This window comes from Salvia hispanica, chromosome 3 (genome assembly GCF_029641045.1).
Source record: "Salvia hispanica isolate PSC_SH4W2 chromosome 3, Shi_PSC_v1, whole genome shotgun sequence".
In the NCBI taxonomy this organism is placed as follows: Eukaryota; Viridiplantae; Streptophyta; class Magnoliopsida; order Lamiales; family Lamiaceae; genus Salvia; species Salvia hispanica.
This window is the reverse complement of record NC_142694.1, coordinates 6,721,492-6,748,662: the sequence shown is the minus strand read 5'-3', so window position 1 is coordinate 6,748,662 and position 27,171 is coordinate 6,721,492. Positions and strand designations below refer to the sequence as shown.

The window sequence follows — 27,171 nt, the reverse complement described above, 5'->3', positions numbered from 1 at the left end:
GGTAAATGGAAACGTCGAATAGACTATGAAGATAATTTTATTTTATTTAGTGGTACCACTAAAAAAGATAGGCGGCTTTGAAAACACTAGGACTTGGAATAATCTTGTTTTTTTTAATTAAGATATCCAGTCTCCAGATGAGTATGATTAAAATAATAGAGTAACTTTATATGTAATGGTTGGAAACTTTATTTTTCTTTTGAATCCTCCAAATACATGTTTTATGGAGTACATGTTAGATTTAATTAACGCACAACACTAATGATCATCAAAATTAATACTTCCTTCCTTCCACATAATTAATTAAGTCATTTTTATATTTGTAGATGTTGCAATATGAATATAAGTGAGTCATTTCTATTTTTAAGATAAAAAATATTAATTTCCTTATTTTATTTTATTTTATTTTATGTTATTCACCATTACTTAACATACTATTCCTAAATTATGTGTCGAAAAGAAATATCTCAACTAATAACAAATAACTAATGGTATATAACCATTTAGGGTATTAGTTTGATTCCTAAAATTATAAATTTTGGCTGGAACTCGATTATTGTCGACTATATAAATGGCGTCGATTACATCCAAAAAATTTTCTTGAATGAATTCGGATTAACTTAAAAATATTCTTGTACTAATAACTAATCATTTATGAATAGTTAATTAAGTATGTCTGTCTGTATGTGCATAAAACTAGTGTGGCTGATACCAGTGGGCGCTGCAGGTATTTTACTGCCTTCATCGCATTTCGTCAAAATGCGGTGGCCGCCCACTGCTTTGCCAATTGCCACCCACCCTCAAAAACTAAGGAAAACAATAGTAGTACTAGTACTACTAGTAGAATTTTTTAATTATAGACTGCTCTTATTTATTTACAGTAAATTTCTTTTTTTACTAGTACTCTCTTCTTCCCATTTCCCATTTAAAAGATGATATATAGTATTTTTTTTCTAGTTTTTCTTAAATATGGTGACTCATTTTTATTTTTGTAAACTTTTTCTTTCTAATTAATATATCTAATCACTTCGTCTCACTCTTATTAAAATATTCTTCTTTATTTTTCAATCTATTTTAATACTTACATCTAATCTCTCTCTTTCCAATTAATCCTTTTAAACAATAACTCTTGAAATCCCGCATCACCAAAACAATATACTCCTTCCGTTTCTTCATAGTTGAGTCATTTTTTCATTTCGGGAAGTTTCTCCATAGTTAAGTCATTTCCATATATAGGGAGTAACTTTTTTCTCTCTCATACTTTATTTTCTCTACTTTATTCACTTTATACACCCTCCGTTCTATAGTAATGGAGGCAAAACTTTTCGGTACGCAGATTAAGAAAAATTGTGTTAAGTGAATTAAGTAAAGAGAGAATAAAGTGGAAAATGAAAAAGGTAGATGTGGAAAAATGTGTTGACTTTTACTAAAAAGGAAAATGACTATATTACTATGAAACGGACGAAAATGGAAAAACGCCTCTATTACTATGGAACGGAGGGAGTACTTTATTCTCGCTACATTTTCCTCTCTCTTAATTTTTTTATCTATTTATTTTACACACCCAACATTCATTTCTAAAACTTCGTGTCGAAAAATTCCGCCTAAACTATAAAAAAACAGAGGGAGTATCATCTTAGCCAGTGAGTACTTCGAGTTTTTTATTCTAAGTTTTTGCTTCTGCTTATACTAAAATTAGCACAGTAAAAAAACCACATACGGATTATTGATTTATTCATTATGGATTCAGATTGCTTCACCGACAACCTTTTATGCAGAGCGTATGCATGTAGCTATTGTCACATTTCCCAAATAAAAAATCCAAAAATAGTAGTAGTTGTAGTAGAGTACGTAATTTCATTTCATAAAATTGTAGTACACCGTAGTATACGTACTTAGTAGCATTTCGACCATAACCAATCCAAATCATCTCGGATTTTTGGCCCAATAAGCCCGGATTTTGTGAGGCTTATTCAATTGCATTGTTCTAGTATAAATCTTAAAACTAATTTCGTTTTATCGTTGGTGTTAATTTTTGCTTAATTACAAAAATCGCAAATAGCGTTGGGCTTATTGATCTCCAACTGAAGTTAAGGTTTATTAATTCCTAATAACAGTTTGGTGACCTCCAATTAAATTTATTAAGCCCTAATTAGTTAAACAATAATTACTAATTAATTAATTAATTAATTTTATAATTGTTTGAGTGGTCCTCACTCCTCAATGAGAAGTATTTAAATTTTCTCCTTTGATGTACTCGTATCTTAACAGATTCTTCATTGTGACAATTAATGAGAATTAATTGAATTTTCTCCTTTTCTATTTACTATCATAACTGAATTTGTTTTTAATCACTTTTGAGAAAATAATATCTTAACAGATTTGATAAGGAGCAAGATATCAAAATTGTTTTAATTTTAAGATGGCAAATGACTAATGAGGGTTGCGTGACCTGTTAACGTAGTGTAGCTGCATCTACACTCTTACTAATATGCGTGTATCAATCTCTATTTGCTACACAATTTACATACACATAGCAAACCGCCATAAATGATCAAATTTAGCGGAATTGGATCTTTTTGCGTGATATAATGTTTTTTACAAATAATACATTCATAAATGAAGAACACGTTATCCTACAAAAATGAAAGTATCAGTCTCATATCAAAGTCGAGCTATAAAACTAACCCAAAATTTTTAAAAAAATGATCATTATTGATGTTATAAGTTTAAGAATTAATTAAAATGAAAGTTTAATCTGTATATATTTTGTAACTTTAAATGAATGAATAAAAAGAACTACTACTAATCAATTTGATATTTTAAGTAAATTGTAAAATTAATGACAATAATTTATACTCCTATGTAAATTAAAATTATTAAAATAATGCTAGATGTAAATTAAACAAGCTAATGTTCCAAACTGATGCTCACATGATTTATTTTTTTTTCTTTTTTCTTTTCTCACAATTTGATGCTCACATGAAATTAACACTTCCATGTATGTTAAAAACAGTACTAGTACTAAAAGATTGCATGATTTGTAAGCAAGAAAGTGCATTTGCATCACTTTCCCTACTCGAAAAAGGAAATAACACTTGAGTTTCGCCACCTTCGCATGGCGTAAAATAGGCATCGCATGCAATTCTCGCACTTCTATTTTTAGCCATTTTCTGGGATTTTCAACGTTTCATACACCTCTTTAACAACTTCGTTTCATCATTTTTGTCTCTACTCCCATAATTTTCTTATAAATACGATGTTGCAAATCGATGACTCATCCAATTAAATTCCGACGAACTCTCACTGAATCCAAATGCGTCGTTTTTGGTGTCTCCTCTTCCTATCCCCTCTCCTATTTGCCGCCGTTTCCGGTGAATTCGATGATGATGAAGGCGAAGTCGCGCAAACATTCATTGTTAGAGTCGAGAATGAGTTGAAACCCTCAGCTTTCTCCGATGTAGAACATTGGTACAAATCCACTCTTCGTAGCCTAGATTCAAACCCTAGCTCCGATTCCGAAGAAATCGGAAAATCTACTGAATTTCTTCATATTTACCAAACTGTTTTCCATGGATTCTCCGTGAAATTAACTCCAAAATTAGCTCAACAGCTCAGAAATCGGCCGGAAATCATCGCCATCTTCCCCGATCGCGTGCGGCAGCTGCAAACGACACGCTCGCCGCGATTCCTAGGCCTATCCAACACCAATCCCGGCGGTTTGCTCACGGAATCCGACTCCGGCGCCAATGTTGTTATCGGAGTCCTCGACACCGGAATTTGGCCGGAGCACCGTAGCTTCCACGACGAAGGCCTCGGCCCGATACCTTCCAATTGGAGAGGCGAGTGCGTCGAAGGAGACAATTTCACAAAAAATCATTGCAACCGGAAGATCATCGGCGCTCGGTACTTCTCCGACGGCTACGAGGCGCGGAGGGGGAAGATTAATTCATCGGAAGAATTGAAATCGGCTAGGGATACGAACGGCCACGGCACACACACGGCATCGACCGCCGCCGGAAGAGCCGTCGGAAACGCCTCTCTCTTCGGCTACGCCGCCGGCGTCGCCGTCGGGATGGCGCCGAAGGCGCGGATCGCGGTGTATAAGATCTGTTGGCAGTACGGATGCATGGATTCGGATATCCTCGCGGCGTTCGACCAGGCGGCGAGGGACGGCGTGAATGTGATCTCCATCTCCGTCGGCGGCGGCGTCGTGCCCTACTACCTAGATCCGATGGCGATCGGCGCGTTTGGAGCTATGGAGAAGGGGATTTTGGTCTCCGCCGCCGCGGGTAACGACGGCCCTACTAAACTCACCGTCAGTAACGTTTCCCCGTGGATGATGACCGTTGGCGCTAGCACGATTGATAGGACTTTCCCCGCTGATCTCGTCCTCGGGAATGGGCGGGTGATCACAGGCATGTCACTCTATAGTGGCCCTACCCTCCCCAAAAAGACCTTTTTGCCCTTGATTTACGCCGGAAATGCTTCAGTCGGTGGAGACGCCACGAAACGCGCCGGGAGTTTCTCCTCTGCCACTTGCCTCGACGGATCCCTCGATGAGAACGCCGTGCGCGGGAAGATCGTGGTGTGCGATCGCGGCGGCAATTCTCGGGTGGCGAAGGGCGCCGTCGTGAGAAAAGCCGGCGGTGCTGGTGTGGTGGTGGCGAATGTTGCGCCGATCGGGGAAGGCCTCATCGCCGACCCGCTCGTGTTGCCCGGCCTCGCCGTGACGGAATCCGCGGGAAAATCAATCCGCGATTACATAAACTCGAGCCCTAACCCTAGGGCGACGATAGTGTTTCGCGGCACAAAATTGGGGGTGAGGCCGGCGCCGGTGGTGGCGTCGTTCTCAGCTAGGGGTCCGAACATCGATTCCCCGTACATCCTCAAACCAGACGTGATCGCGCCGGGAGTCAACATCCTGGCGGCGTGGCCGGCCGGATCGTCGCCGACCGAGCTCGGCGACGATCCGCGGCGGACCGAATTCAACGTGGAGTCGGGGACGTCGATGTCCTGCCCGCACGCCTCCGGCGTGGCGGCGCTGCTCAAAGGCGCACACGCCGACTGGTCGCCGGCGATGATCCGGTCGGCGATGATGACGACGGCGTACAGCCGGTACAGAGACGGCAAGCCGCTGCTGGATGAGCAATCGTATAATACCTGCACTGTGTGGGATATCGGCGCCGGACACGTGGACCCACAGAGAGCCGTTGATCCCGGCCTCGTGTATGATCTGACGGTTGCTGATTATTTGAACTTTCTATGTGCGTCGAATTTCAGTGGTGGTGAAATAAGGCGAATTTATCGAAAGAGATTTAGCTGTGGTAGAAAACAGCTGAAGCCGTGGGATGTAAATTATCCGGCGATTGTGGTTCAGTTTGAGGCGTTGACGGGCGGTGATCTTGAGGTTGTGGTTACTAGAACGGTGACGCATGTTGGCGACCGGCCGACGAGGTTTGTGGCGGCGGTGACGAGTCCGAGAGGAGTGAGTGTGACGGTGACGCCAGCGGTGATGAGGTTTAGAGCGAAGGGTGAGAAGAGGAGCTATAGGGTGAGGATAAAGGCCGAGAAGATGGCGTTGAGGCCGGGGACTGCTTTGTGGGAGGAGGGGAAGTTGGTGTGGTCGGACGGAAGGAGGCAGGTGTCGTCGCCGCTGGTGGTCATGTGGAGTCGTTTGTTTGACCGCCGCGGATGAGCAGTTTCTTCAAGTTGAATGGTGACTTGTGTGTTACTGCTAACTTTATGAAAGTATTATTAACAGTGAATACAGATGATTTAAAGTGAATGATTGAAATAGTTGGAATTGAGTAAATGTCATTGAGTTAACGAGCAAATGAGATTTGTCAAGAACTTAAAAGCAAGTGTAACCTCTACTGCTCTAATATTTACGTTGATAGAGTAACTTTAACATGCTTCATGAAAAATAAGTATTGAATAACATAACAAGCGTGAGGAAATGGATAATTAGATAGTAGTAGTAGTGCATTTATTTATTATTCGAACCATGAGGTATTCAGGCAAGCATAATTGGGCTATTGGCGAGCTAATTAGTTCAGTTTTAATCAATTGATATATAAAAGAAAGTTGTGAATGTCGAGTGAAACAAAAGCAAATTACACAAAATTCGTAGTATAATATTTTACTGATCAATGACCAAGTAGTAACTAGCGAAAACTGCTTTAATTATGCATAACACTAGTGTTCGAAACAAAACTTACAACCAAGTCTCATATAATCAAATGCTTAGCTAAATCCAAAATATACTTAGAAAAAAGGAACCCAATATAAAAAAGGCAGCAAGCAATAATATACTTAGAAAAGAGAGGTTCCTTTGCCCTTCTTATCTCCTCCTATTTCAAAGTGTTTGCACCTCTGCAACAAACGGGAAAAAGTTTTAAGCATAATAGATATGTGAGAGCAGGCATTGAGAAAATGCAAGAACAAGACACCAACCTTAATAGGGTGCTGGGAAACATGTTTGCAGCCCTGGCATTGCAACCTTAGCACAATCTTCTTCGTTGTTTTCGCCTAACCAGAATCCAAGATTGACTTTTGAATTAGTTTGTATGAAAAATGTAACAGTTCAAGCTTCAATGACAATCATTAATCCATAGCAAAGTTGGCAATTGCCAACTCAGTACATTGTGCTTACCTTCTTGTGGAAAACGGGCTTTGTCTGTCCACCATAGCCAGACTGCTTGCGGTCGTAACGACGCTTACCCTGAGCAGCTAAACTATCCTTTCCCTTCTTGTACTGGGTAACCTTGTGCAAGGTGTGCTTCTTGCACTCCTTTGATTTACAGTAAGTCTTCTTTGTCTTTGGAACATTCACCTGCCAACATGAACCAAGAAATTAATTTTGAATCTAGAAGTAGAAAAACTGCAGCCAAGATCCATGTTACACATTTCATGATTTCATCTAATACTCCAAATTGATTTCCAACCCCCCCAAATTAAGATCAATACCACGAAACACACCCTCCATAATCAGGCATACTGACCAAATTTCCAAAAAAATGCTTCATATCCACTTGGAGAACTCACTGCATTGTAATTAACCAATGATTCTAACTTGTTTTAATACAATTTTTCTACTCCAAAACAATATCCCACTCCCACCCAACAAATTATTCCAATGCAAGACAATCAAATACCAGTTCGTTTGAGTAAATATCCAAAATTTGAAGAAATGTAAATATCCATATATGGAACTCACCATACTGTAATAACCTTCAAATCTAACTCGTTGAAACATAAATTTTTGGTCATTAGAGTAAAACAATATTGGTTCAAGCAAAAACACATGCTACCAGGGTGAAAACAGATATAGCAACTGAAATTGCACTATCATATCACAGTTTCAATTGTCATTACAAACAAATTCTCAGTGGACTGCTTTAGTTTATCGGATACAACCAGATTGGGAAAATCTACCACATTAATAGTTTAAACAGATCTCAAATTATTTACTTAGAACAAATATGGATTCGTGTATCAGAAAAAATAAGCATATATGAATCCACACAGCTCAATTTTCGGTTCAGATTTCCTGCCTTTACTTTACAATCAAAACTTGACAGTTTGTAACACGAAGAATTAAAGCGAATTAGAGAGAGATAATACCATTGCAAGTGGAGGCAGGTAGATACACTGGAAATTGAATCGGTTTTCTGCAAAAATAGCGTAGTGTAACCCTAATTTCGCAATATGCCGAAGGGATAGGTTTGCAAATGCAGGTGAAAGCCTCACTGGGCCGGCATTTGAATTTGGGCCCTATAACGGGCCAGATGGCTGAGCCTCGTCTAATTGTTCAATCGATTTCTGAATTACAGAAAATGTGTTACTCCATAATATACTACTACTAATAACTTTTTTGAAAAAATACATTACAATTTATGTAACGCTATAGTATTTTGTTATTCACGATGATTGATTCCTATAACTATTTATATCTTTTTACTAGTAGTATGTTTCACAAAGTTTTCTATTTTTATTTTTTGAAAAGTTTTCTCTCTCTTACTATGGATGTAGTATATCTCTTCTGTTGCCAACAATATTTCATTCTCTTTGTTTTTCTAATTGTCTCCTATTTTTTATGTTAATTTTGTATTAAAACACGTGTCATCCCTAAATGCTCTATTTTAAGCTTTCGGATCGAGTATTTTTAAGTTGCTGGGCATGGGTATGGATTTTTTATATTTCCAAAGTATTTTATAGTATAAAATGTTACATATGTTATGTAACTTTAAATTATCGTTATGTTTTATTAATCATGTTCATATATTAGTAACATAGATAGCATGATGCCCATGATTACAACATTGTCATAATCTTTTTTATAGTATGGAGTCCTAAAGTGTGGTATGTAAGTATAGGGAATTTGTATATATAGAATACTATAAAAAATTTATGCTAGTTTTTTTTTTTTAAATCGTAATCTCAATTATAAAGGTGCAATTTTATGTTGAAGACGTAATAATCAATTCACCGTACTTTAAGTAAGAATCCACAGCGCCTTCTCCACATTTTTATTTGATAGAGTTAGGATAGTTATAAAATGCAAACTTATATATTATACAAACTCAAAATTTCTCAACACAGCTTTAACACTGGTTCAATACAATATCACACAGTGTAAAATTTTAAAATTTTAATGTACACAATATCAACACAGCATCAATCATTGATTACCCGTTGAAATTCGGTTGACATTTTCTTGATGATGTTTTTTATGATCTGTGGACATTTTTCAATGGTCCAGATCATAATTTTGAATTTGTACAATATTTAGAGTTTTCATTCGATCACATTCTTATAGAGTTACTGTTGCAAAATAGACATGCAAATAATTATATTATGGTGGATTTCATGGACCAACGGTGGGGTTGGTCAACCCCACCCGACTCGGCGTGGGTCCATTTATACATTTGTGGAGAAAGAATAATCAAATTCAGAAACTTGTGGTGAAGGATATTTTAATCTAAAAAAAAATTACTACCATAATAAAATTAAAATTTAAGAGTTATGTAAAATTCAAAGTCTAGATTTTTTATAATGGTTTTTTTTCCCTAAAACCATAAATGTGCAAACTTTAAAATTCATGGATTATTTATGTAGTACTAGTTTATTTTAAAATATAAGTAATATTTGTTTAAAGTGCATTTTTCAAAATATAAAATATAGAAGTTATGAAGTACTAGTATATATAAATAAAATATAGAAGTACATTTATCACTACCCATATACTACTACTTTCAAAATCACAATTGAAACCACAATTGCATATGATATGATTATTTCTAACATTTTTTTATAATCAAATACTTGTATTCCAAGTATGATAAAAATAAAAAATTCATATAACACAGAAATCCTTGGGCTCCAAGTATATTTAAAAGTCCATATAAGAATGAAAAGCCCATGTAAAACCCTAGGGCAACAAGCGTATAAAATCTTATCATCAGCGCCACTCTTTTCATTTGCCATCTGCACACACATCACCGGCGAAACACAGACATGGTGACGCTAAAGCTGCAGAAGCGGCTCGCCTCCAGCGTATTGAAGTGCGGCAAGGGCAAGGTTTGGCTCGATCCTAATGAAGTCAACGAAATCTCCATGGCCAACTCCCGTACGTTTTTTACCCTTTTCAGAGCTATGTTATCGTTCTAGAGTTTTACGGAGTCGTACTCTGAGATCTGATTTGTTTTGATTCTGCTTTCAATTATTCATTGTGTTATCTTAGGTTTTATTCCTTCGTTGTTGAACGATTTTGGATTTAGATGAGCTATTTTGTTTTTGTGACTTGAGTATTAGATGCATCTGAGCTCAGGGAGATTACATGGTGATAGTTTTAGCATTTGGTTATAAATTAGGTGATGAATTACCCCGGAATTACTCAAAGGAACATAAATTTCAGTTAAATTAGGTTATAGTTGTAGTTTAGATGACAATTTTTTAGTAGAGGTTCGGCTTGGCTCTGCAATTTGCACGATTTTGAATATCTAACAAATTCTTACAGCTGTTATGTTATTATACTATTGTTCATAAAACCAAAGCAAAGAATGCTTATTGTAAAATGTAGCTGTGGAATAGATAAATGAAACTCAAATTATAAGGTTATGGATAGTTTTCTGAAGTAGTTTGAGCTATGGAGTGATTATTGCCTATTTTGTTGGGGAATATGCCATTGTTGTATTTATAGTATGGATTCTCCCTTGATTGCAGGTCAAAATATCAGGAAGTTGGTCAAGGATGGTTTCATTATCAGGAAGCCTACTAAGATTCACTCACGTTCCCGTGCACGCCGCATGAAGGAGGCTAAGAGAAAGGGACGTCACTCTGGATATGGTATTGTTTTCTGATTATCTACGACTGATAGTTATGCTTCAATTTACCCTCTTTATTTGTTTATTTACTGGAGTATTTCTTATCTTTGAATTATTTCAGGTAAGCGTAAGGGTACCAGGGAAGCTAGGTTGCCCACTAAGATTCTGTGGATGCGGAGGATGAGAGTGTTGAGACGTCTTCTCCGCAAGTATCGCGAGGCGAAGAAGATTGACAAACACATGTACCATGACATGTACATGAGGGTCAAGGGTAATGTGTTCAAGAACAAACGTGTGTTGATGGAGAGCATTCACAAGTCCAAGGCTGAGAAGGCCAGGGAGAAGACCCTGTCCGACCAGTTTGAGGCCAAGAGAGCAAAGAACAAGGCTAGCAGGGAAAGGAAGTTTGCTAGGAGAGAAGAACGACTTGCTCAGGTTTATCTTCTGTTACTATTGACTGAAAATGATATGCTCTATACTTGTTGTTTACTTAATTTGATTATTTTGTAACCAACATAGGGACCTGGAGAGAAGGTAGCGCCACCCACAGCTGCTGCTCCTGCACCGACAGCTCAGCCAGCACAGTAAGTGTATTTCAATTGCTGCACAAATTCTGGGTTCGATTTGAAAAGCTCTCTGATATATGTTACATGTGGTTTCAGGGCTACTAAGAAAACAAAGAAGTGAAATCCTTGACGACTAGCTTTCGATACTGGAGCCTTGGCATTGTGGCTATTGTTTTGCTAGGATTTTACCCCAACTTTTTTGATCTCTTGCTTTTGAGTTGTCTTCATCTTATAACTATGTTGTTTAGTGAAAGGAGTATTGACATATGTTTCCATACTTTGATTTATACTATTGTTTTTCTTTTTAGTTTGTGTGCCTATGTTTTATGTTTCCATAAGTTGATTTATTTTTTGTTTTCTTATTTGTTCCTGTGATAATGTCGTTGGTGGTTTGTCATAAATCTTCATAGCTGTTGTCTTGATTTTGATTTTGTGTTTTGAATATGTTGGTGCATTATTCTTATTTCCAATCTCGGTTACATTTCAAACTTTTATTAGTTCCGAAAACAAACTTGCTAACTTCTTGCTGAATTGAATATCTAGAATATAATTTAACTAACGAGTTATTACTCCACTGAAAAATAGCTATCTTCCATTGGCTTTAGCATCCTCAACTTATAATGAATGGAATAAGTGTGGGATGTAATGTAGATTGAATTCCTTTGCATATTCTTTTCATTCTCTTTCATTTCATTAAATTAGCATTCCATTCCAATATAAACTTTGCATACTTCCTTTGTTTTTTAAAAATATATTAACTTTTGAAATGGTAAGAATGTTAAAACATAAATGGTAAAATAAAAGAAAAAAAATGAGTAAGGTAAGGGAAAGGGAGAGACAAATAAGCAAAATAATAAAGAAAAAGACAATAGGTAAAATAAGAGAGGAAGAAAAAAAATATGGAAATAATGTGAGTAAATTGTGGGATAGAAAATTTAGAAAGTCTATTTTTAAAAGACAGATCAAAACAAAAACCACTTCTATTTTTTAGGCACACAAAGGAGGTATTATTGAACTTGAAAAAGAAATTTCAATCTTGGACTGCAACAAAATTTACAAACTAAATAGATCCAACTATCCAAGTGCCAAGAGTTATCAAGAGTTGGCGTAAATCACTATTGACTTATCATTTATTCATCAGGAAAACAGCATCCGAAAACTTCTAAAACTGCAACTAAGCGTAGTTTTCACATTGTAGAATTGTTGTAGTACTTATTTTAGGCATCTCCGCCACAAATGAGGAGGCTTTCTCAACACGCATGGTTCCGAAAATCCAAAGAGAACACAGGTTATGTGAACCCGCGAATTAGGAAAGACGAGAAAACCTCAAAAATATTAGCCTCTCTAGGCGTTACTACACTTCAACCACCCTAACATTATCAGGATCTCCTTTGGAGAATATCTATGTTGCTCAATGATTTAGTCGGATGGGCCAATCATCTTCTCAGGAACCACTAGGGTATCAAATTCTTCTGAAGTAAGTACCCCGAGTTTCAATGCAGCTTCCTGTACAGGGAAAATCTCATTTTGAGTATATCATGGTTCTCGAATTTATGTTGTTAATAATGCCACCAGAGCTAAGATTGAAAAAAAGGTCATAATATATCAAGATAGCGTTGTCTTTTTCTATTCTTTTTTTCATTTATTTGGGATAGATGATGCTAACAGTGAGAGTCTCTGACCTTTAAAGTACTTCCCTCTTTGTGAGCTGTCTTGGCAACCAATGCAGCATTATCGTAGCCAATTTTCTGGAATAAATAGCAGGATTCAGTAATGAGAAGGGTATTCCAGCAGTGGGTATACATGGATAACAGCTGAAATAGTTCAATCATAGTAACTCATAAGGAAAACTTACCGGATTCAAAGAAGTGACAAGCATGAGGGACTGCAATATCATAAAAACACCACATCACTGTTAGACAAGGATGGTTCGAATTTTCAAATAGTATTGATAGTGTATTCAAACAAGATAGAGACTCACCTCATGCAACAACTTATGAATTCTGTCTCTATTGGCTTGGATTCCCCGGACACAGTTCTTTTCAAAGGAAGCAGAGGCATCCCCAAGCAATCTCACCGACTAACCAACAAATGAAAATATAGGGTAAGATTATTCTCCCAAAGCAGCAATATTTTGGAGTATGTCTATTGTATTCAGGCATCCAGACTCAAATATAAACATAGCTCAAACTCTAATAAAAATTGGCAGCAAGTCGAAAAAGGTTGAGAATGGTTTTTAATAAAAAATAGAGCATAGGCAATACGAAAAAATGTAATGGGTGATATAAAATTTTGGGAGTAAGCAATATGTCCATTTGCTTGCATAGTTGGGCTATCTATTATTACCATTAGCTAGGGAAAGAAAGAACTTAGGTTTGGAGCAACAATCATGTAGTTCCGCTAAACCTAAATGACAGGCTATGAATGACTGGATTGATAGTGAAACATACGTGCAACAAGTTGCTGGCCATGACAGGCTTAAATACGTTCAATTCAAAATGGCCATTGGATCCCCCCACTGTAATTGCCACATGATTGCCCATAACCTGGAAAAAGAAAACGGAGCATTAGTAAAGCATCTTAGTGGAAAATTACTTACTTCTACATCCTCATTTTAGATATTATTACCTGAGCACAAACCATTGTAAGGGCCTCACACTGCGTAGGGTTCACCTTCCCCTGAAATGTAAGATGGTTTGAGTAGCACACAGTCAATGGTAGTGAAAAGATAATAAGCCTTCATGTTTCCATAAATAAGAAAACACATTACCGGCATTATACTGCTGCCAGGTTCATTTTCAGGAAGTATGAGTTCTCCTAGACCACAACGTGGACCACTGCATATATAATGCATAATGTGAGAACTGTACTTAAAACATAAAAGCAACAAATTAAAAGTATAGGATAAACATCCTGAGATCTCCATTACCTTCCTAAGAAACGTATGTCATTTGCTATCTTCATGAGAGAAGTAGCAACTGTATTTAGTGAACCACTTGATTCAACAAAAGCATCATGTGCAGCCTATCAAAATGAGCATGGAAAGGAAAATTTCTAGACTGATTAGTTCTTAGCAATGAAGCTATGCTGAAACAATTAAACTCACGTACAGATACATCAGTGGGTAAACTTCTCAGGACACAGCTATAGAAGCCAAGCAGCTAAAGAAATAAGGTTCCACATCCACAATGACCACAAGGAAAACTTAAAAGAGAGATTTACCAGGGCCTCAAATTTGTTTTCAGCCGTCACAAATGGCAAATTGGTCTCCTCAGCTACTGCTTCAGCAATCTTCACATCGAACCTGACAGCAGAAAGTTTCTTTTATTAAGTTGAAAAAATACTATCACAGCACAAAGATAAGAAAAACCATTTGGTATTTGAGTCAGTACATAAGAGGATATAAACAACAATAATAAATTCTATCCTTCACTCTTCTTACCCTTTCTTGGTGTTCAAACCAGTTCCTACAGCAGTGCCCCCCTGTGCAAGCTGTACATATTTTCCAAACACTTAGGACCAGAGGAAGAAGCTAGTTAACAAGCCAGAATACAAGGCCATCGAAGTAATCAGTTAACCTGATAGATGCGAGGGAGGGTGCATAAGACTCTATCAATTCCATATTTTACCTGCAAACCACATTCGAAACAAATTATTTATCACAAATTTTCGTTGCCCTCAAAATTCAATGAAAATAAATTCACTACACCTTGACAACTCAAAAAAGGTATTAAAATAGCTTACTTGTGTGGTGTAGCCACTAAACTCTTGTCCAAGTGTCAATGGGGTAGCATCTTGTGTGTGTGTACGGCCAATTTTAACAATGTCGTTGAACTCAAGAGACTGAAATACATTTGAAAGAATGAGTCAATATTTATTAACACATTGCAATTAAGTACAGAATGTGGAAAATGACACCATAAAGAAAGCCAACACATCATATTTATGTTAATTTAACACAAAACCTCAAATCCATCATCAAAATGATGGACAAAAGGAACTTAACTGCTACTCGGGAAAAAACTCACCCTCAGTTAAGGTTAATTACAAAACTAAGCCTGATAGTTATGTTTTTCTGTGAAGAGGGCCTCATTATATTGGGTTTTGAAGTTCACTAGAAAAAGAAAAATAAAGATAAAATTCGAAAGTAACCAAACCATCCAGACATCCAGTTAGAGAATATACAGAGACGGAGCGGAGAGTTCAAGTTTATTAGGTTTAGGGAGGGGGAAAAAAGACATGCGACCAGCATATAAAGATAAAATTCAAAAGTAACCAAACCATCCAGTCGGTTTTGATAGGGTTTAGGGAGGGGGAAAAAAGACATGTGACCAGCGAACTCCTGCACCCTCAGATTAGTAGGCTGAGTTCAAGAAAGAGAAACACAGAGCCAGAGAGAGAGAATTGAGAAGCCAAGAGAAAGAGAGGAGTAAAGACTAGAGCCAGCCACTTTTTTCAGTAATCAAATCACACAGTTTCGGTAGTAACCAATGCCTACAACATAACTATCACAAAAGAAGGGGGGGGGGGAGGTAGAGATAGATTAGCAAAACCTTTGCATTTAATGTTGAGTGTAGCTGTTTCAGTTTTGGTAACAATCTTGAATTGATCTCTGTTGCAGCAGCAATGTGCATTACCTATATGTAAGATGAGCCGAAATCAACATAACCTTCTGGTAACTCTGATAGGAAAAAAAAAGATGGTGTTCTTGTTAGAAGCTTACAGTTGGAAATGTGTCATTAGAAGATTGCGACCTGTTTACATGGTCATTTGGATGTACAGCCTTTTCACCACGCTTGTGGCCAAGAATCTCAGCTGCTCTGTTAGCAATAACCTGCAAAATAAAAATCTCATCATATGGAAACATTACCAGCAACTCTGCAATTCTGCATCAAACGCAGAGCCTCTGTATGTACATTTGGAAAGGCAGCTTATAAAAGAAATGAACAACTCTGATACAATTTTATAAACAAAAGCAATAACCTGAAAATAAAGGATGAGTCAAAGTGGCTTCTAGATATTGTACTTAAGAACAAAAAGTTCAACTACAAGAACCTCAGACCAAATCTCTACTCCAACACCACCCCCGGGAAAATGTTCAACAAATAAAAATATAGATTGCAAGAGAAGTTGCCCTCATTTCCTATCAAAAAATAGGACAACGGTTCGCAAATGACAGCCTACCACTTAATTCCTGAACAATTATATTTTGTTTTATTGAAACTATCAGCTTCCTAGAAGGCTAGAACCACCAAAACCTTAAATTTATGATAAAATGAAATGAAATACAGACTTTCAAAGACATATAGTTCTGAGTTCTGAAGAAATTCAATAAACTGAACAGTATTCAGCAATCAGCACCATCAAGCAGAAAGCAAGAAAGTTTACATACTATAAAAAGAAATACTGTAAATCAGTGAATACCTCATTGGCATTCATGTTACTCTGAGTACCACTGCCAGTTTGCCAAACAACCAAAGGAAAATGGTCATTCAATTTTCCCTCGGCCACTTCTTGTGCAGCTTGCATTATTGCATTCCCTATGGCAGGGTCAAGGCCATATCCTATGTTTACCTGAAAAGCAAAAAAATATATTTAGAAGCTTCCACCTTTAATGATTGATAGGATACAAGAACTTGAGTTAATCATTCCCTCTCAGTATGTTCGATCTTAGGGGGATGATAAAGGAAAGTGGATCACATACTTCTACTATCTATAGAAGCTAACAAAACCATTACAAAGTTACTATCGAGCCAGTACAGCTACCGAAGGTAAGTATGCAGCACATTTCACCTTTGCGGCACATTTCTTAAGAACCCCAAATGCACGAATGATTGGTTCAGGCATCCTTTCCCTCTCACCACCAATCTCAAAGTTCTGCAACGACCTCTGAGTTTGGGCACCCCATAATCTGAAAATAACCAGGAAGCAACAAGAAAATAAGCTACAAGCTTTCACAAAAACCATTACAAGGCACAATGCTGGTTAGCTAACTATTAAAAATATGATATACAACAAAATTCGTCACGCTAGTATTATGAATCTACAGAGGCAAAATTTAGCAGACGCCAATACTGCTCGAGCTGGCTCTTCCTTCACCCTGCCAATTCCAATTTCTTCTCATCATTCAGAACATAAAATTGCTGGTTTTTCAATATCCAGCTAACTAATTCAGCTCATGAGATATCCATCACTCATATCGGACATGCTCGAATAAACATAGCAAATCAAATCAAACAAAAATCACACGCGCGCGAATTCATAAATATTAATAATAATCGGTGATCGCGACCTTAACTGCCAAACAAAAGCAACGATCCATTCAAAAAAACAAACTGAACGATTAATGATAGGCAAAAAATCATAACAGTAAAAAAAAGCAAACGGCAAATAAACAGAAATGAGGTTGCGCACTTGTCCGACGGAACTTGAATGGGGCCGAAAGTGTCTCTCTCTTCTCTAAAGGCCGATGAATAGCATCTGAAGCTCGCTCTCAAGTACGACGCCTTGGACGATGCCCGACGGCTGGATGCCAGTATCGACATTGCCGGAGTCAAAATTCCGCTGCCGAGAAAAGTAGCTGCTCTCGCAGATCGCCGCCGCGACAAAAAAATAGAAATTAGGTGAAAATTCAGAACGGAATCAATCGAGCGTAGTTTGATTTCCAGATTTGTTTACTGGTTCCCGGTTGGCACGCGCATCTATGCGCAGTCTACAGCCCATTTCTAATGGGCCCATCTCACGAGTATAATTTGGGCCGAGTTCAAATACTAGAAACGTGATTGTAATTGAGTCCAATTTTTGTAAGATAGTCATCTAACTATTTAAAATGATACTAATAAAAACAGTGAAATGTGTACTATTTTATTTATATAAGTCCAACCCAATTATTAAAAGGGATATTAATTAGGCTCTAAAATTATGAAATTTAGCAAAGTCGTGATATTTTTCATAAATTTTAAAATTGATTTAAATTATTAGCAACTTTTACATTCTGTTTGTTACTCCATGCTAGGTTAATCATAATTTTCGACTAAAAGGACGTGCTTTTTTTTATCCTACTTAATGTATTCAATCAACGTGGTTTTTTATTCTACTTGTCACAAAATTAAAAGTGGTTTAAATATTATAAATGTTTTACGGTTGCCCGTGTGGAATAAGTTTTGGCTAAAAAATACTCCCTCCGTCCCACGTTACTTGAGGCGTTTCTTTTCGGCACGAGATTTAAGAAAATTGTGTTATTGAGTTAATAAAGTAGAGAAGAGAATAAAGTAAGAGAGTGAAGAGAGGGTAAAGTAAAAAAAAATAAAGTAAGTGTGATTAAATGTTTGTTTTCAGTTAAAACAAGAAATTATTCAAATAACTTATGACAACCCAAAATGGAATACGATTCAGGTAACATGGGACAGAGGAAGTACTTTATTTGGGTCGGGTTGAGAAATTAGTAGTAACAAACAGACTCTATAAAGTTTGTGATGTTTTAGACCAATTTAAAATTAGTAGAAAATGCCATAAATTGAACAAATCATGATTTTAGGAACTAATTTTCCTTATTTAAATAGTAATATCATTAGTAACGAAGAAGCAAAAACAAATTGATAAAATGTATTATTATATATGAAAATATTGAATATATTATAGTTAAGTTTTAGGCTATAATGATAAAGTAGTACTACTATGGAGTATATAATTAGTAGATGATATAGGTTCCATTCAAAAAAAAATTCGAGGTTGCTAGTACTCCTATAACTTTAGGGGCAGCCCATTTTACGAATACAAAAACTTTTCTAGCTTGACGTTGCAATCCACGTGCACTATTTGAAATAATTAGCATTATTGCTAACGTGACTCAGATAAAATTAAATATTTAGTGTAAATTTAAATGTAAGCTCAGTTGGAAAACCTAAATGCTTTTTAGTAGTACGTAGTACATTTTTATTATTATTGATGTTGTAATTTGGGTACTTTGTTGGACCAATAATTAATTAGGTGTTGGTTATTGTCAGTTTAGTTATGATTAGATCGAAAGAGCGTAGCGTATGAAATCCACGTCTGACCACATTTTGATTATTATGTTTCTAGGTGTTGGAAATAGTATTTTTTGTATAGAATTCCGCAAATTTAAGGAGATTGATTTTTATTTTATGGTGTCATTAACTAATTTATAATTAACTGAAATCAAACAAACCATAAATTAGAGCATTGATATAACATGATTATGTGTATAATTTGATACAATAAATAAATACGTGCATTTATAAAATGGAATTTTACATTTCCTCCAAAGTGAAACGCAGCCTGCAAAAATCAAATAATTAGGGTTATGAATTGTTAAACCCAATAATCAAATAATTCATTATGATTGTGCAAGCTACAAACGCACTATGAGGACCACCAGATGAAAAAAAAAGCACTCACAAATTATGGGATTTGTAGTTAATCAATTTATTTTAATCATAGATTAAGTTTTGAAACGCTTATAGTTGGTATAATGTAAATTGAATACTATATGAAGAGTACAGCAAAGAGCAAAAAAAGTAAGCAGGTGACCTAATTACTCGTAATCTTCGGGCACTTTAAATTAATTAATCCTTACATTGTGAATATTGAAATATAATTACAAACATATTAAATATATCCATATAAAAGTACTACAATCCATTTTGATTTTACTTTTGTTTTGTTCTCTTGAACTTAATATATGTTCATATCTTTACTAATTATTGTTTTCAAGTATAGTTGCGTAGATTAATAGTATTAGATTATCGACATTCTATTACTACTCCTATATAAATACGTGCATGTGAGTATTTTCACATATAATGAAACATACAATAATACTATACTGACTATTGAAACATTTTCAAATAAAACTTTGAAACCTTAGCATGCTTTTTGATTTTTTAACACTAGATTTTATATAAATTTATTTGCTGGTATTTAAAGAAATACACAACGTTTATACCGATTTATGTATGAACATACTTTTTATAACAACTTTATTGCATTTAAATTACCATTACAATTTACAAATAAGTGAACAACAATAACACACACACACACGTAATTCACAGTATAATCTACAATCCGGAGGATGAGAATAAAAATATAAAATAATTATAATCCAGAAATATGAAAAATTTAAAATAAATTACTCGCAATAATAGTATAAGTCCTACATGTGGTGGGTGGGGATCCGCCGTTGGATTCTCAACATCTTTTTTAGGTGTAATATTTTAGTCCAAATAGTGGGGTAGAGATACAGCTGTGTGTGTGTACGTATTCATCACTAAAATTAAGCGTCAACAATTAATTAAAATACTCTAAATGCCAATAAATATTTTTTTGACCAGATATTAATGTCATAAATATTGTTAATAAATAACGTCATTAAAATTGACCCTGTAATTATAAGTTTGCAATTGTTATTTCATTTGTATGCTCATGGAGTCGTGATAAGTCTAGACTTTATTTATCTTTTTTTTTTTAATCTCTATTTAGAATTCAACGTATACATTAGGTTTTTTTGGAAAAAAATTATTCAATGTGACAAAATGATTGTAAAACACCGCGATTAATCACATTCTCAATTTTATTAGATATGGTTCGACCGAAATAACTTTTCATGCTTAATCTGCAATTTTTGGAATCCAAACTATAACGTGTCACGAGCTAATCATATCCACGCAATATAAATTAAAAAATGAAAAAAATGGACTTTTAATTGGATAATGTATTCATAATATATTGATAATTATGAACTATATTCATATGAAGTACAAATAGTCCTTTTTGTGATATATTCAAATGTTTGAAAAATATATTGGCAATTGAAATAAATGGATAAAGACTGTGATAATCACTCTTTAGTTTAATGTTTAGTATACTTAAAATTAAATTTATCTTTTGATTGCACTTGTTAGTTTTATCGGGTTTCTTTAAGGTAATATATTTAAAGTCACTGTATTTAACACTCGTTTAACTGATGCAAAATACGCGGTAATGGACTTTTAATTGGATAATGTATTCATAATAATTTTGTTAACAAAGTTCGTGGATTGGAGTTCGTCTCGAGATATAAAAAAAAACTAAATTTGGTTTTGAATTTGATTGAATGATAATAAAATGTGTGACTATTATTCTCCCCGCTTCCCCCCACCCACTCTATCTCTCTATATCTCCTATAAATTATAAAAATTGTCATAATTGTTGGGAAATTATCTAAATAAATAGTACTAATAAAATTACTATTGAATTGCTAAGTATATTTATATATTTATAGGAGTAATATATCTATACATAGAGATATTTATATTCTCTAACAAACACTTGATTTCGATATAAATCACCATTTATGGGCTCAATCATAGCTAAAGAAAAATGGATCGACTTTATGTAAAATAATAATGCTATGTAACCTGGAATTTAACTTCTAGCCAAGATTGAGGTAATGGCCCTCTAAAAACAAGTTTAAGACATAACTTTTGACAAAAACCAAAAAGATCACATAAATAAATAAATAGAAAACTTTACAGAGAAATGATTTGCAATTATTTTTGTTGGTTTGTAAACAAGTCAGTAAAATAATAATTAAAGATTCAAATAGAAGAAGGTAACACGAGACAGCACGGTCCACTATAGGACATATAAAAAAAAAAGGGGTACCCACCCTACCAAATTTATACATGAAAAAAAATAAGATGGGACTAACTGTATAATTTCAACATATATAAGACATTTCTTTTAATCCCCATATCTTTTGTTAAAAAGAGAAGATGTCATACCATTTGGTGCTTCTTCGAAGAAAGATATAGATATAGTAGTACTACTACTATTAGATAGCGATCTATATATTTATGTAAAGATTAATTCATATTTCCAGCCAATGCTACTCTAAGCCTCTTATTTAATCTAAATGGACAAATATAGGAGTATAATTTATGGCTGAATTACTTTATGATTATATTTATGTTTGCCTCATTCAACATATTTAAATTATATTTCGCGTTATTGTGTCTTAAATTACAATACTAAGTAATTAAGAAAAATAAGGTATATTACCCTTGTATCTTAATTAAACTTTAAATATGTAATAATTGGATATATAACTTATATGCTATAAAATTCCACGGGTAAATATGAGTTATCTATATCGTCAGTTTACGTGTATGTTAATATGAAAAAAAATCAATCTGGAAATTTATATTTCACGACGATATATGAATCCGTTTTGTAGGAATACACATACTCACAAGTCGCAGTACATGTCATAAAAGATTTGAGAAGAGTTGTTGCAAAACGAGGTCATCAATAGATCCAAATGTTGAATGATAATTTCTCGATCCAAATATGTTACAGTGACCTATGTCTGTCTACCGACTTCATCTGAAGCCGTCATTAAATTTTCGTCCCCGAGTAACAAAATGTTACTACAATATTCATATAAACAGAGAATAGATCACTGTTATCCTTCACATGATAACCATTCAATCAAATCATGCGATTTACTAACCAATGCAAATATTTGTAGAAAACATCCCAAAAATAATACTACTATCGATGTCAAATAAAACATTTTTTCTGAGGAATATTCCTAACAAAAAATTCAATAATTTATATCAAACAGGTGGGCCCACGGTTGGGGTCTGATCTGGCAAACTCAGTGATGCCAGCCTAGCATTTGCCATACATCATTGAGCAAAGGGCCCCATCATCCACAAAGCACATGCCAACCTTCCCATGCACACACACACACACTAAAAAACTTAATTCCGTTTGTCCCCTTCTCATTTTTGACCCTCTAATTATGTTTAAGGTTCCCTAATCATGCTTATTACATCACATTATTGCGCCCCCCTCTTCTCTCTCTCTCACACACAATATACAACAAAGGAAACAGTATAAACCTAAAAAATTGCCGTTATTTTAGTGTCGGCAAATACCCGTTGGACAGAAAATTACAGTAGTGATTAATGCCTCCTAAATCTTGAACGAAATTAAACCCATTTTACCCTAAATATAATTGTATTTAGAGATTATTTTTTCAAAGTTAAAATTTTTAAAGATTTCGTTTTGCAAATCCCATATATATATGCTTTAAATATGAGCTAGATGAAGGGGTCTTTTTCTTATTCTGTGGTGTCCCTTTCTTTTACCATCCATTTTTATTTATTTTTGTTGTTATAATTTTGGTAAGAAATTTTTTTTCCTCCTTAATTGCCACTCATCATCATTCAATCAATCGCCTCCTTCCTCTATTCTTGTTTTTCTTCACTCTTCTTAGTTTTGTGTGAAGTCAAACATTCACAGCACAGAAGAGAAAGGGGTGGATTTTTGATGAGAAATTGAAGAAGAAGAAAAGATGAAGAGGCTAGTAAGTACGTTTAATCTCTTTTTTATTGCAGTGATTAGCTATGTGAGTTGCTTAGTTTTTTGATTAAAGATTTTTTGTTTTTTGCATCTTTGGATCAAAATTGGGTGTTTTTTATTTGTGGGCTTGCATAAAAATTGAATCTTGAGATTGGGCCATTGTTGTTTGAGCTTCAATTCTGTCAAGATTGCGTTTTCTTTTTGCTCACTGTTGGTTTTTGTTACTTTACTAAGATTTGGTGTTGTTGCAGAGGTTAAGTTTGATTTGATCTTTCATTCTTCCAGTTTTGGTGTTAGGCAAACTGCCTACATTGCCTGATTATTACAGCTAGTTCTTGGTTTGTAGATCTGAAATTGTGAATGTTTGTGAGTGGGAGGTTGAGTTTAAGCTACTAGAGTTCTATTTTGTGCTAATGCTGGATTGTACCATTGTATACTTTTGCTGCCTGCCTCAATAAGGCTAGTAATTGAGATCTATTTTTCTGCTATATGGTATAGCTATTGACTATTGAGGGACTTATTTTGCTAATTATGCCTATTTTATGATAAGAAAAAGTGTAGTAACTTTTGGAGCTGTGATAGCAAAAGAGTTCATTTTTCACTTTAATCTCTTCTGAACTTTGTTACTAAATATAATGTGTAGACGTACGTATCATACGATCGATCAGATTGAAGAAGATGTCCGTAGCTGAATGTTTTCTTTTCTTGTTGAGAGTGAATATGTCTTGATTTTTCACTCTAGTCTGTGATACTTTGAGTTCACTGTCGTGTGTAGAACATGTGTTCATATGTTCAAGAAATAGAAGGCGTTCATTGCAATCGGATGTTTTCTCTTCTCGTCAAGAGTGAAAATTTGCTTAGCATTTGCTGCATATATTGTTTGTATAATGTGCTCAACTTCTCTCCTTATGTGCTAGGTAGTTTTTGTTTTGCTCGTGGCATTGAGCAATGCTGCAGAGTACAATGGGGTATGCACTTCCGATTGGCCATTGACACCCCGGCCTCACAGTGTGTCCGTCTCAGAATTTGGGGCAGTGGGAGACGGAAAAACATCGAATACCGTAGCATTTCAGAATGCAATTTTCTATCTCAAGTCGTTTGCAGATAAGGGCGGTGCTCAGCTCTACGTTCCGGCAGGCAAGTGGCTTACTGGATGCATCACCCTTACTAGCCACCTCACACTCTTTCTCGAAAAAGACGCTGTGATTCTCGGCTCTCAGGTTCGATATGAAGCTCTAGTCATGCCTAAATGATTTTCATATTTTGTTTTCCCCTACATTCTTTTCAAGAATATGCAATCAATAGCTATGGTACATATATATATATATATATATATATTAACCTTTCTGCATTATCAGACTTTCATATTGTTTTTATTTTTGTTTGCTGAATAAATCTATTAAAATGAATATGTAAACTTAGTAATTTACCTTCATACACAGGATATTCTGCACTGGGATGTAGTTGATCCTTTACCTTCTTATGGCCGTGGCCTTGAGATGCCTGGTCGAAGATATCGTAGCTTAATCTATGGGCAAAACTTAACCGATGTTGTTGTCACAGGTAGGAATGTTCGCAGACGATTTTTCTTTTTTCAACTTTGTTGGCCATTTTTTAATTCTCACCCTAATTTTCATTGCTGTGCAGGAAACAATGGAACTATTGATGGACAGGGTTCTATCTGGTGGGACCAATTCAATAATCATTCCTTAAACTACAGCAGACCACATCTAGTCGAATTTATGTGGTCGAACAACGTTGTTGTGTCGAACCTAACATTCTTAAATGCACCTGCGTGGAACATACACCCGGCATATTGCAGGTACCGTCTCCTTAACTTCTCTTCAAATTTTCTTTTCTTTGTTATCTCTAAACGTTATAGTATTGTAACTTCGTTTGGTGTGATGTTGTGTTGCAGTAAATTGCTTGTACAGAACATAACGGCTTATGCTCCACCCGACTCTCCCAACACTAGTGGAATTGTTCCTGGTTCGTTGAAATTGTGATCTTTTCGTAGCATTTACGCCTTAAATTCGTTCTTCTAAATTACATTTAACCAATATCATATGCTCGTTGTCCTTGATGTTTTCTTCACCCTTGAGGGTGGCCTAGTCGCCCCAAGTTGTGAATCCGTGTGTCCCTAAGGGGCAGTTTGGTATGGTAGATAACTCATCTATCTTGGAATATAAGGAATTATATGACCAAAAATTCACTAAAATATGTCATCTTATCATGTTTTGTTTATTTATCTTCCCGGCCAAACTGTCCTCTAGTTGTTTAGATTGATGCCATTGTCTATAACTTAGGTGTTTTTTCTATCTCTCCGCTCTAAATCTCAAACTCGTCTAATTTCAGATTCGTCGGAGTATGTTTGCATCGAGAACAGCAACATTAGCACGGGTTACGATGCCGTGGTGCTGAAAAGTGGCTGGGACGAATACGGGCTTAGCTACAGCAAACCAACCACCAGGGTCAACGTCAGGAAGATGCGGTTGCAATCTTATTCTGGTTCCGGACTCGCGTTCGGGAGTGAGATGTCTGGCGGGATCTCTGACGTACTAGCCGAGCATCTTCACATCCACGGCTCGGTTAACGGCATCGAACTGAAGACGGCAAAGGGGAGGGGCGCGTACATTAAAGACATATTCATCTCAGACGTGCAAGTGGAAAATGTGCAACGTGGAATCAGGGCGTCAGGTCAGTTCACTAATCACCCCGACGATGAATATGACCCCAATGCCCTCCCAATCGTCGACGGCATCACCTTTAGAGACATCGTTGGCATAAATGTCACCACGGCCGGGGTATTCTCTGGTATAGACGAGTCCCCTTTCACATCCATATGTCTCTCCAACGTCTCCCTTCCAGCCTCGTGCGATCCAGCCGCAGCTTGGATATGCACCAATGTCGAGGGCTCGTCCGTAAATGTGTCACCCGAGCCTTGCCCAGAGCTCCAAGTCTCGTCATCTAGCTCCTCCGATTGCTTTGTATTCTTGAGCCGAACGGTCAAGTTGCATCCTCGTAAAAGTCTCACATACTCGGTTCTTAGTCATTCATTCAACCGGTCCCTCGGGGCATGCTAGCGCTACGTGCGATCTTCGGGTCGGATGGGGCAACGGCAGGCGAGAACGAAGCGGAAGCTTGTCGCTCCGAGTGGCGGTTTGCCGCGTTCGATTATGTGTACAGTGTCGGTTCTTCTTTCATTCATGTGTAAGAAAAGTTTTGGTAGTGCAAGGAGGACTCTCGGATGTTTGTTTGTGGTTAAGATTCATTTCGATGTTTATTTGGTCATTTTTCATTCACATTTGTACATTCTTCTTATTTGTGGGATTGCATTGATTGATTATAGTGGGAATTTGAAAATAAAATTTCACATTTCGTGTATTGATTTTTCAAATGGAGTACTTATTTTATTTTGAGTAATTATTTATTTTCTACGACATTTTTTTAAGTACAACGTGACAATTTGTCTTCTTATGTATGTATCATATCAATTGTCCTTAGTTATTTGATGTTGACTGCAATATTGTTAAAGTTGAGGGAAGTTTTCCTCAGATGAATGTAATCGTGTGTTTGCTTAAATTCGTAAAACATCTAATAGGGAATTTCTGCCACCACCATATAGTGATCCATCGTGTCAAATGTAAATTTCCTTTTTAATATATTATGCATATATTTAAATTTCAACTATTTATGATTGAATTTATCACCCATGTGACAAATTTGTTCCCTAGCTTGAACGTCAAATGTCAGGCATTAATGCTAGAATAATTGCCCATTTTTTGTTCAAAAAAAATAATTTTATATGCATAAAATCTACACTTTCCAAAGGCATTAAATGCATTTTCTTAAAAATGTGAATTTTCTCGATGAAACAGAGCAAGCAAAATTTATTTTTAATTAGATTT

General features: G+C 35.8%; 4 protein-coding genes and 1 pseudogene across 6 annotated transcripts; 3 read left to right on the top strand and 2 right to left on the bottom strand.

Moving 5' to 3' along the window:
• Positions 1-3,285: 3,285 nt before the first annotated feature.
• On the top strand, positions 3,286-5,864 carry LOC125213085 (subtilisin-like protease SBT1.5 pseudogene; annotated as a pseudogene).
• Positions 5,865-6,164: 300 nt separating this feature from the next.
• LOC125215405 (large ribosomal subunit protein eL42) lies at positions 6,165-7,785 on the bottom strand. 2 transcript variants are annotated; one of them, XM_048116811.2, is made up of 4 exons: positions 7,627-7,785; positions 6,656-6,835; positions 6,457-6,531; positions 6,165-6,375 (listed from the first exon to the last, which is right to left on the bottom strand). In XM_048116811.2, exons 1-4 carry the CDS (start codon positions 7,627-7,629, stop codon positions 6,316-6,318), a joined length of 318 nt encoding a protein of 105 aa, XP_047972768.1. In that variant the 5' UTR covers positions 7,630-7,785; the 3' UTR covers positions 6,165-6,315. The 2 variants fall into 2 exon arrangements, with proteins under 2 accessions (XP_047972768.1, XP_088923889.1); XM_089067763.1 differs by having other exon boundaries at positions 6,165-6,531.
• A 1,688-nt stretch (positions 7,786-9,473) lies between these two features.
• On the top strand, positions 9,474-11,201 carry LOC125216364 (large ribosomal subunit protein eL19y-like). The gene is made up of 5 exons (XM_048118054.2): positions 9,474-9,631; positions 10,228-10,350; positions 10,450-10,763; positions 10,848-10,912; positions 10,991-11,201. The coding sequence occupies exons 1-5, from the start codon at positions 9,520-9,522 to the stop codon at positions 11,013-11,015; spliced, it is 639 nt and encodes a 212-aa protein (XP_047974011.1). The 5' UTR covers positions 9,474-9,519; the 3' UTR covers positions 11,016-11,201.
• Positions 11,202-11,901: 700 nt separating this feature from the next.
• LOC125209129 (fumarate hydratase 1, mitochondrial) lies at positions 11,902-17,578 on the bottom strand. The gene is made up of 17 exons (XM_089069328.1): positions 17,309-17,578; positions 16,688-16,805; positions 16,319-16,468; positions 15,618-15,728; positions 15,448-15,531; positions 14,639-14,737; positions 14,473-14,523; positions 14,337-14,386; positions 14,117-14,198; positions 13,824-13,918; positions 13,665-13,731; positions 13,523-13,573; positions 13,345-13,440; positions 12,876-12,974; positions 12,750-12,779; positions 12,577-12,642; positions 11,902-12,400 (listed from the first exon to the last, which is right to left on the bottom strand). Exons 1-17 carry the CDS (start codon positions 17,437-17,439, stop codon positions 12,314-12,316), a joined length of 1,467 nt encoding a protein of 488 aa, XP_088925454.1. The 5' UTR covers positions 17,440-17,578; the 3' UTR covers positions 11,902-12,313.
• A 5,438-nt stretch (positions 17,579-23,016) lies between these two features.
• LOC125216363 (putative polygalacturonase) lies at positions 23,017-26,647 on the top strand. Of its 2 annotated transcripts, none has more exons than XM_048118052.2 (6): positions 23,017-23,267; positions 24,181-24,483; positions 24,706-24,826; positions 24,911-25,085; positions 25,182-25,252; positions 25,619-26,647. In XM_048118052.2, exons 1-6 carry the CDS (start codon positions 23,256-23,258, stop codon positions 26,344-26,346), a joined length of 1,410 nt encoding a protein of 469 aa, XP_047974009.1. In that variant the 5' UTR covers positions 23,017-23,255; the 3' UTR covers positions 26,347-26,647. The 2 variants fall into 2 exon arrangements, with proteins under 2 accessions (XP_047974009.1, XP_047974010.1); XM_048118053.2 differs by having other exon boundaries at positions 23,017-23,271; positions 24,185-24,483.
• Positions 26,648-27,171: the final 524 nt, after the last annotated feature.

Excerpts from the sequence above, each read along its gene's own strand:
- LOC125216363 (XM_048118052.2), top strand. Across the intron at positions 24,827-24,910 it reads AACCGATGTTGTTGTCACAG|GAAACAATGGAACTATTGAT; the intron begins GTAGGAATGTTC and ends ATTGCTGTGCAG. Across the intron at positions 25,253-25,618 it reads CACTAGTGGAATTGTTCCTG|ATTCGTCGGAGTATGTTTGC; the intron begins GTTCGTTGAAAT and ends GTCTAATTTCAG.
- LOC125216364 (XM_048118054.2), top strand. The coding sequence starts at position 9,520 with ATGGTGACGCTAAAGCTGCAGAAGCGGCTCGCCTCCAGCGTATTGAAG. Across the intron at positions 9,632-10,227 it reads AATCTCCATGGCCAACTCCC|GTCAAAATATCAGGAAGTTG; the intron begins GTACGTTTTTTA and ends CCTTGATTGCAG. Across the intron at positions 10,351-10,449 it reads GGGACGTCACTCTGGATATG|GTAAGCGTAAGGGTACCAGG; the intron begins GTATTGTTTTCT and ends GAATTATTTCAG.
- LOC125209129 (XM_089069328.1), bottom strand. The coding sequence starts at position 17,439 with ATGTCGATACTGGCATCCAGCCGTCGGGCATCGTCCAAGGCGTCGTAC. Across the intron at positions 14,387-14,472 it reads CCCTCCCTCGCATCTATCAG|CTTGCACAGGGGGGCACTGC; the intron begins GTTAACTGATTA and ends AAATATGTACAG. Across the intron at positions 13,441-13,522 it reads TTACAATGGTTTGTGCTCAG|GTTATGGGCAATCATGTGGC; the intron begins GTAATAATATCT and ends TTCTTTTTCCAG.
- LOC125215405 (XM_089067763.1), bottom strand. Across the intron at positions 6,532-6,655 it reads AGCCCGTTTTCCACAAGAAG|GCGAAAACAACGAAGAAGAT; the intron begins GTAAGCACAATG and ends GATTCTGGTTAG.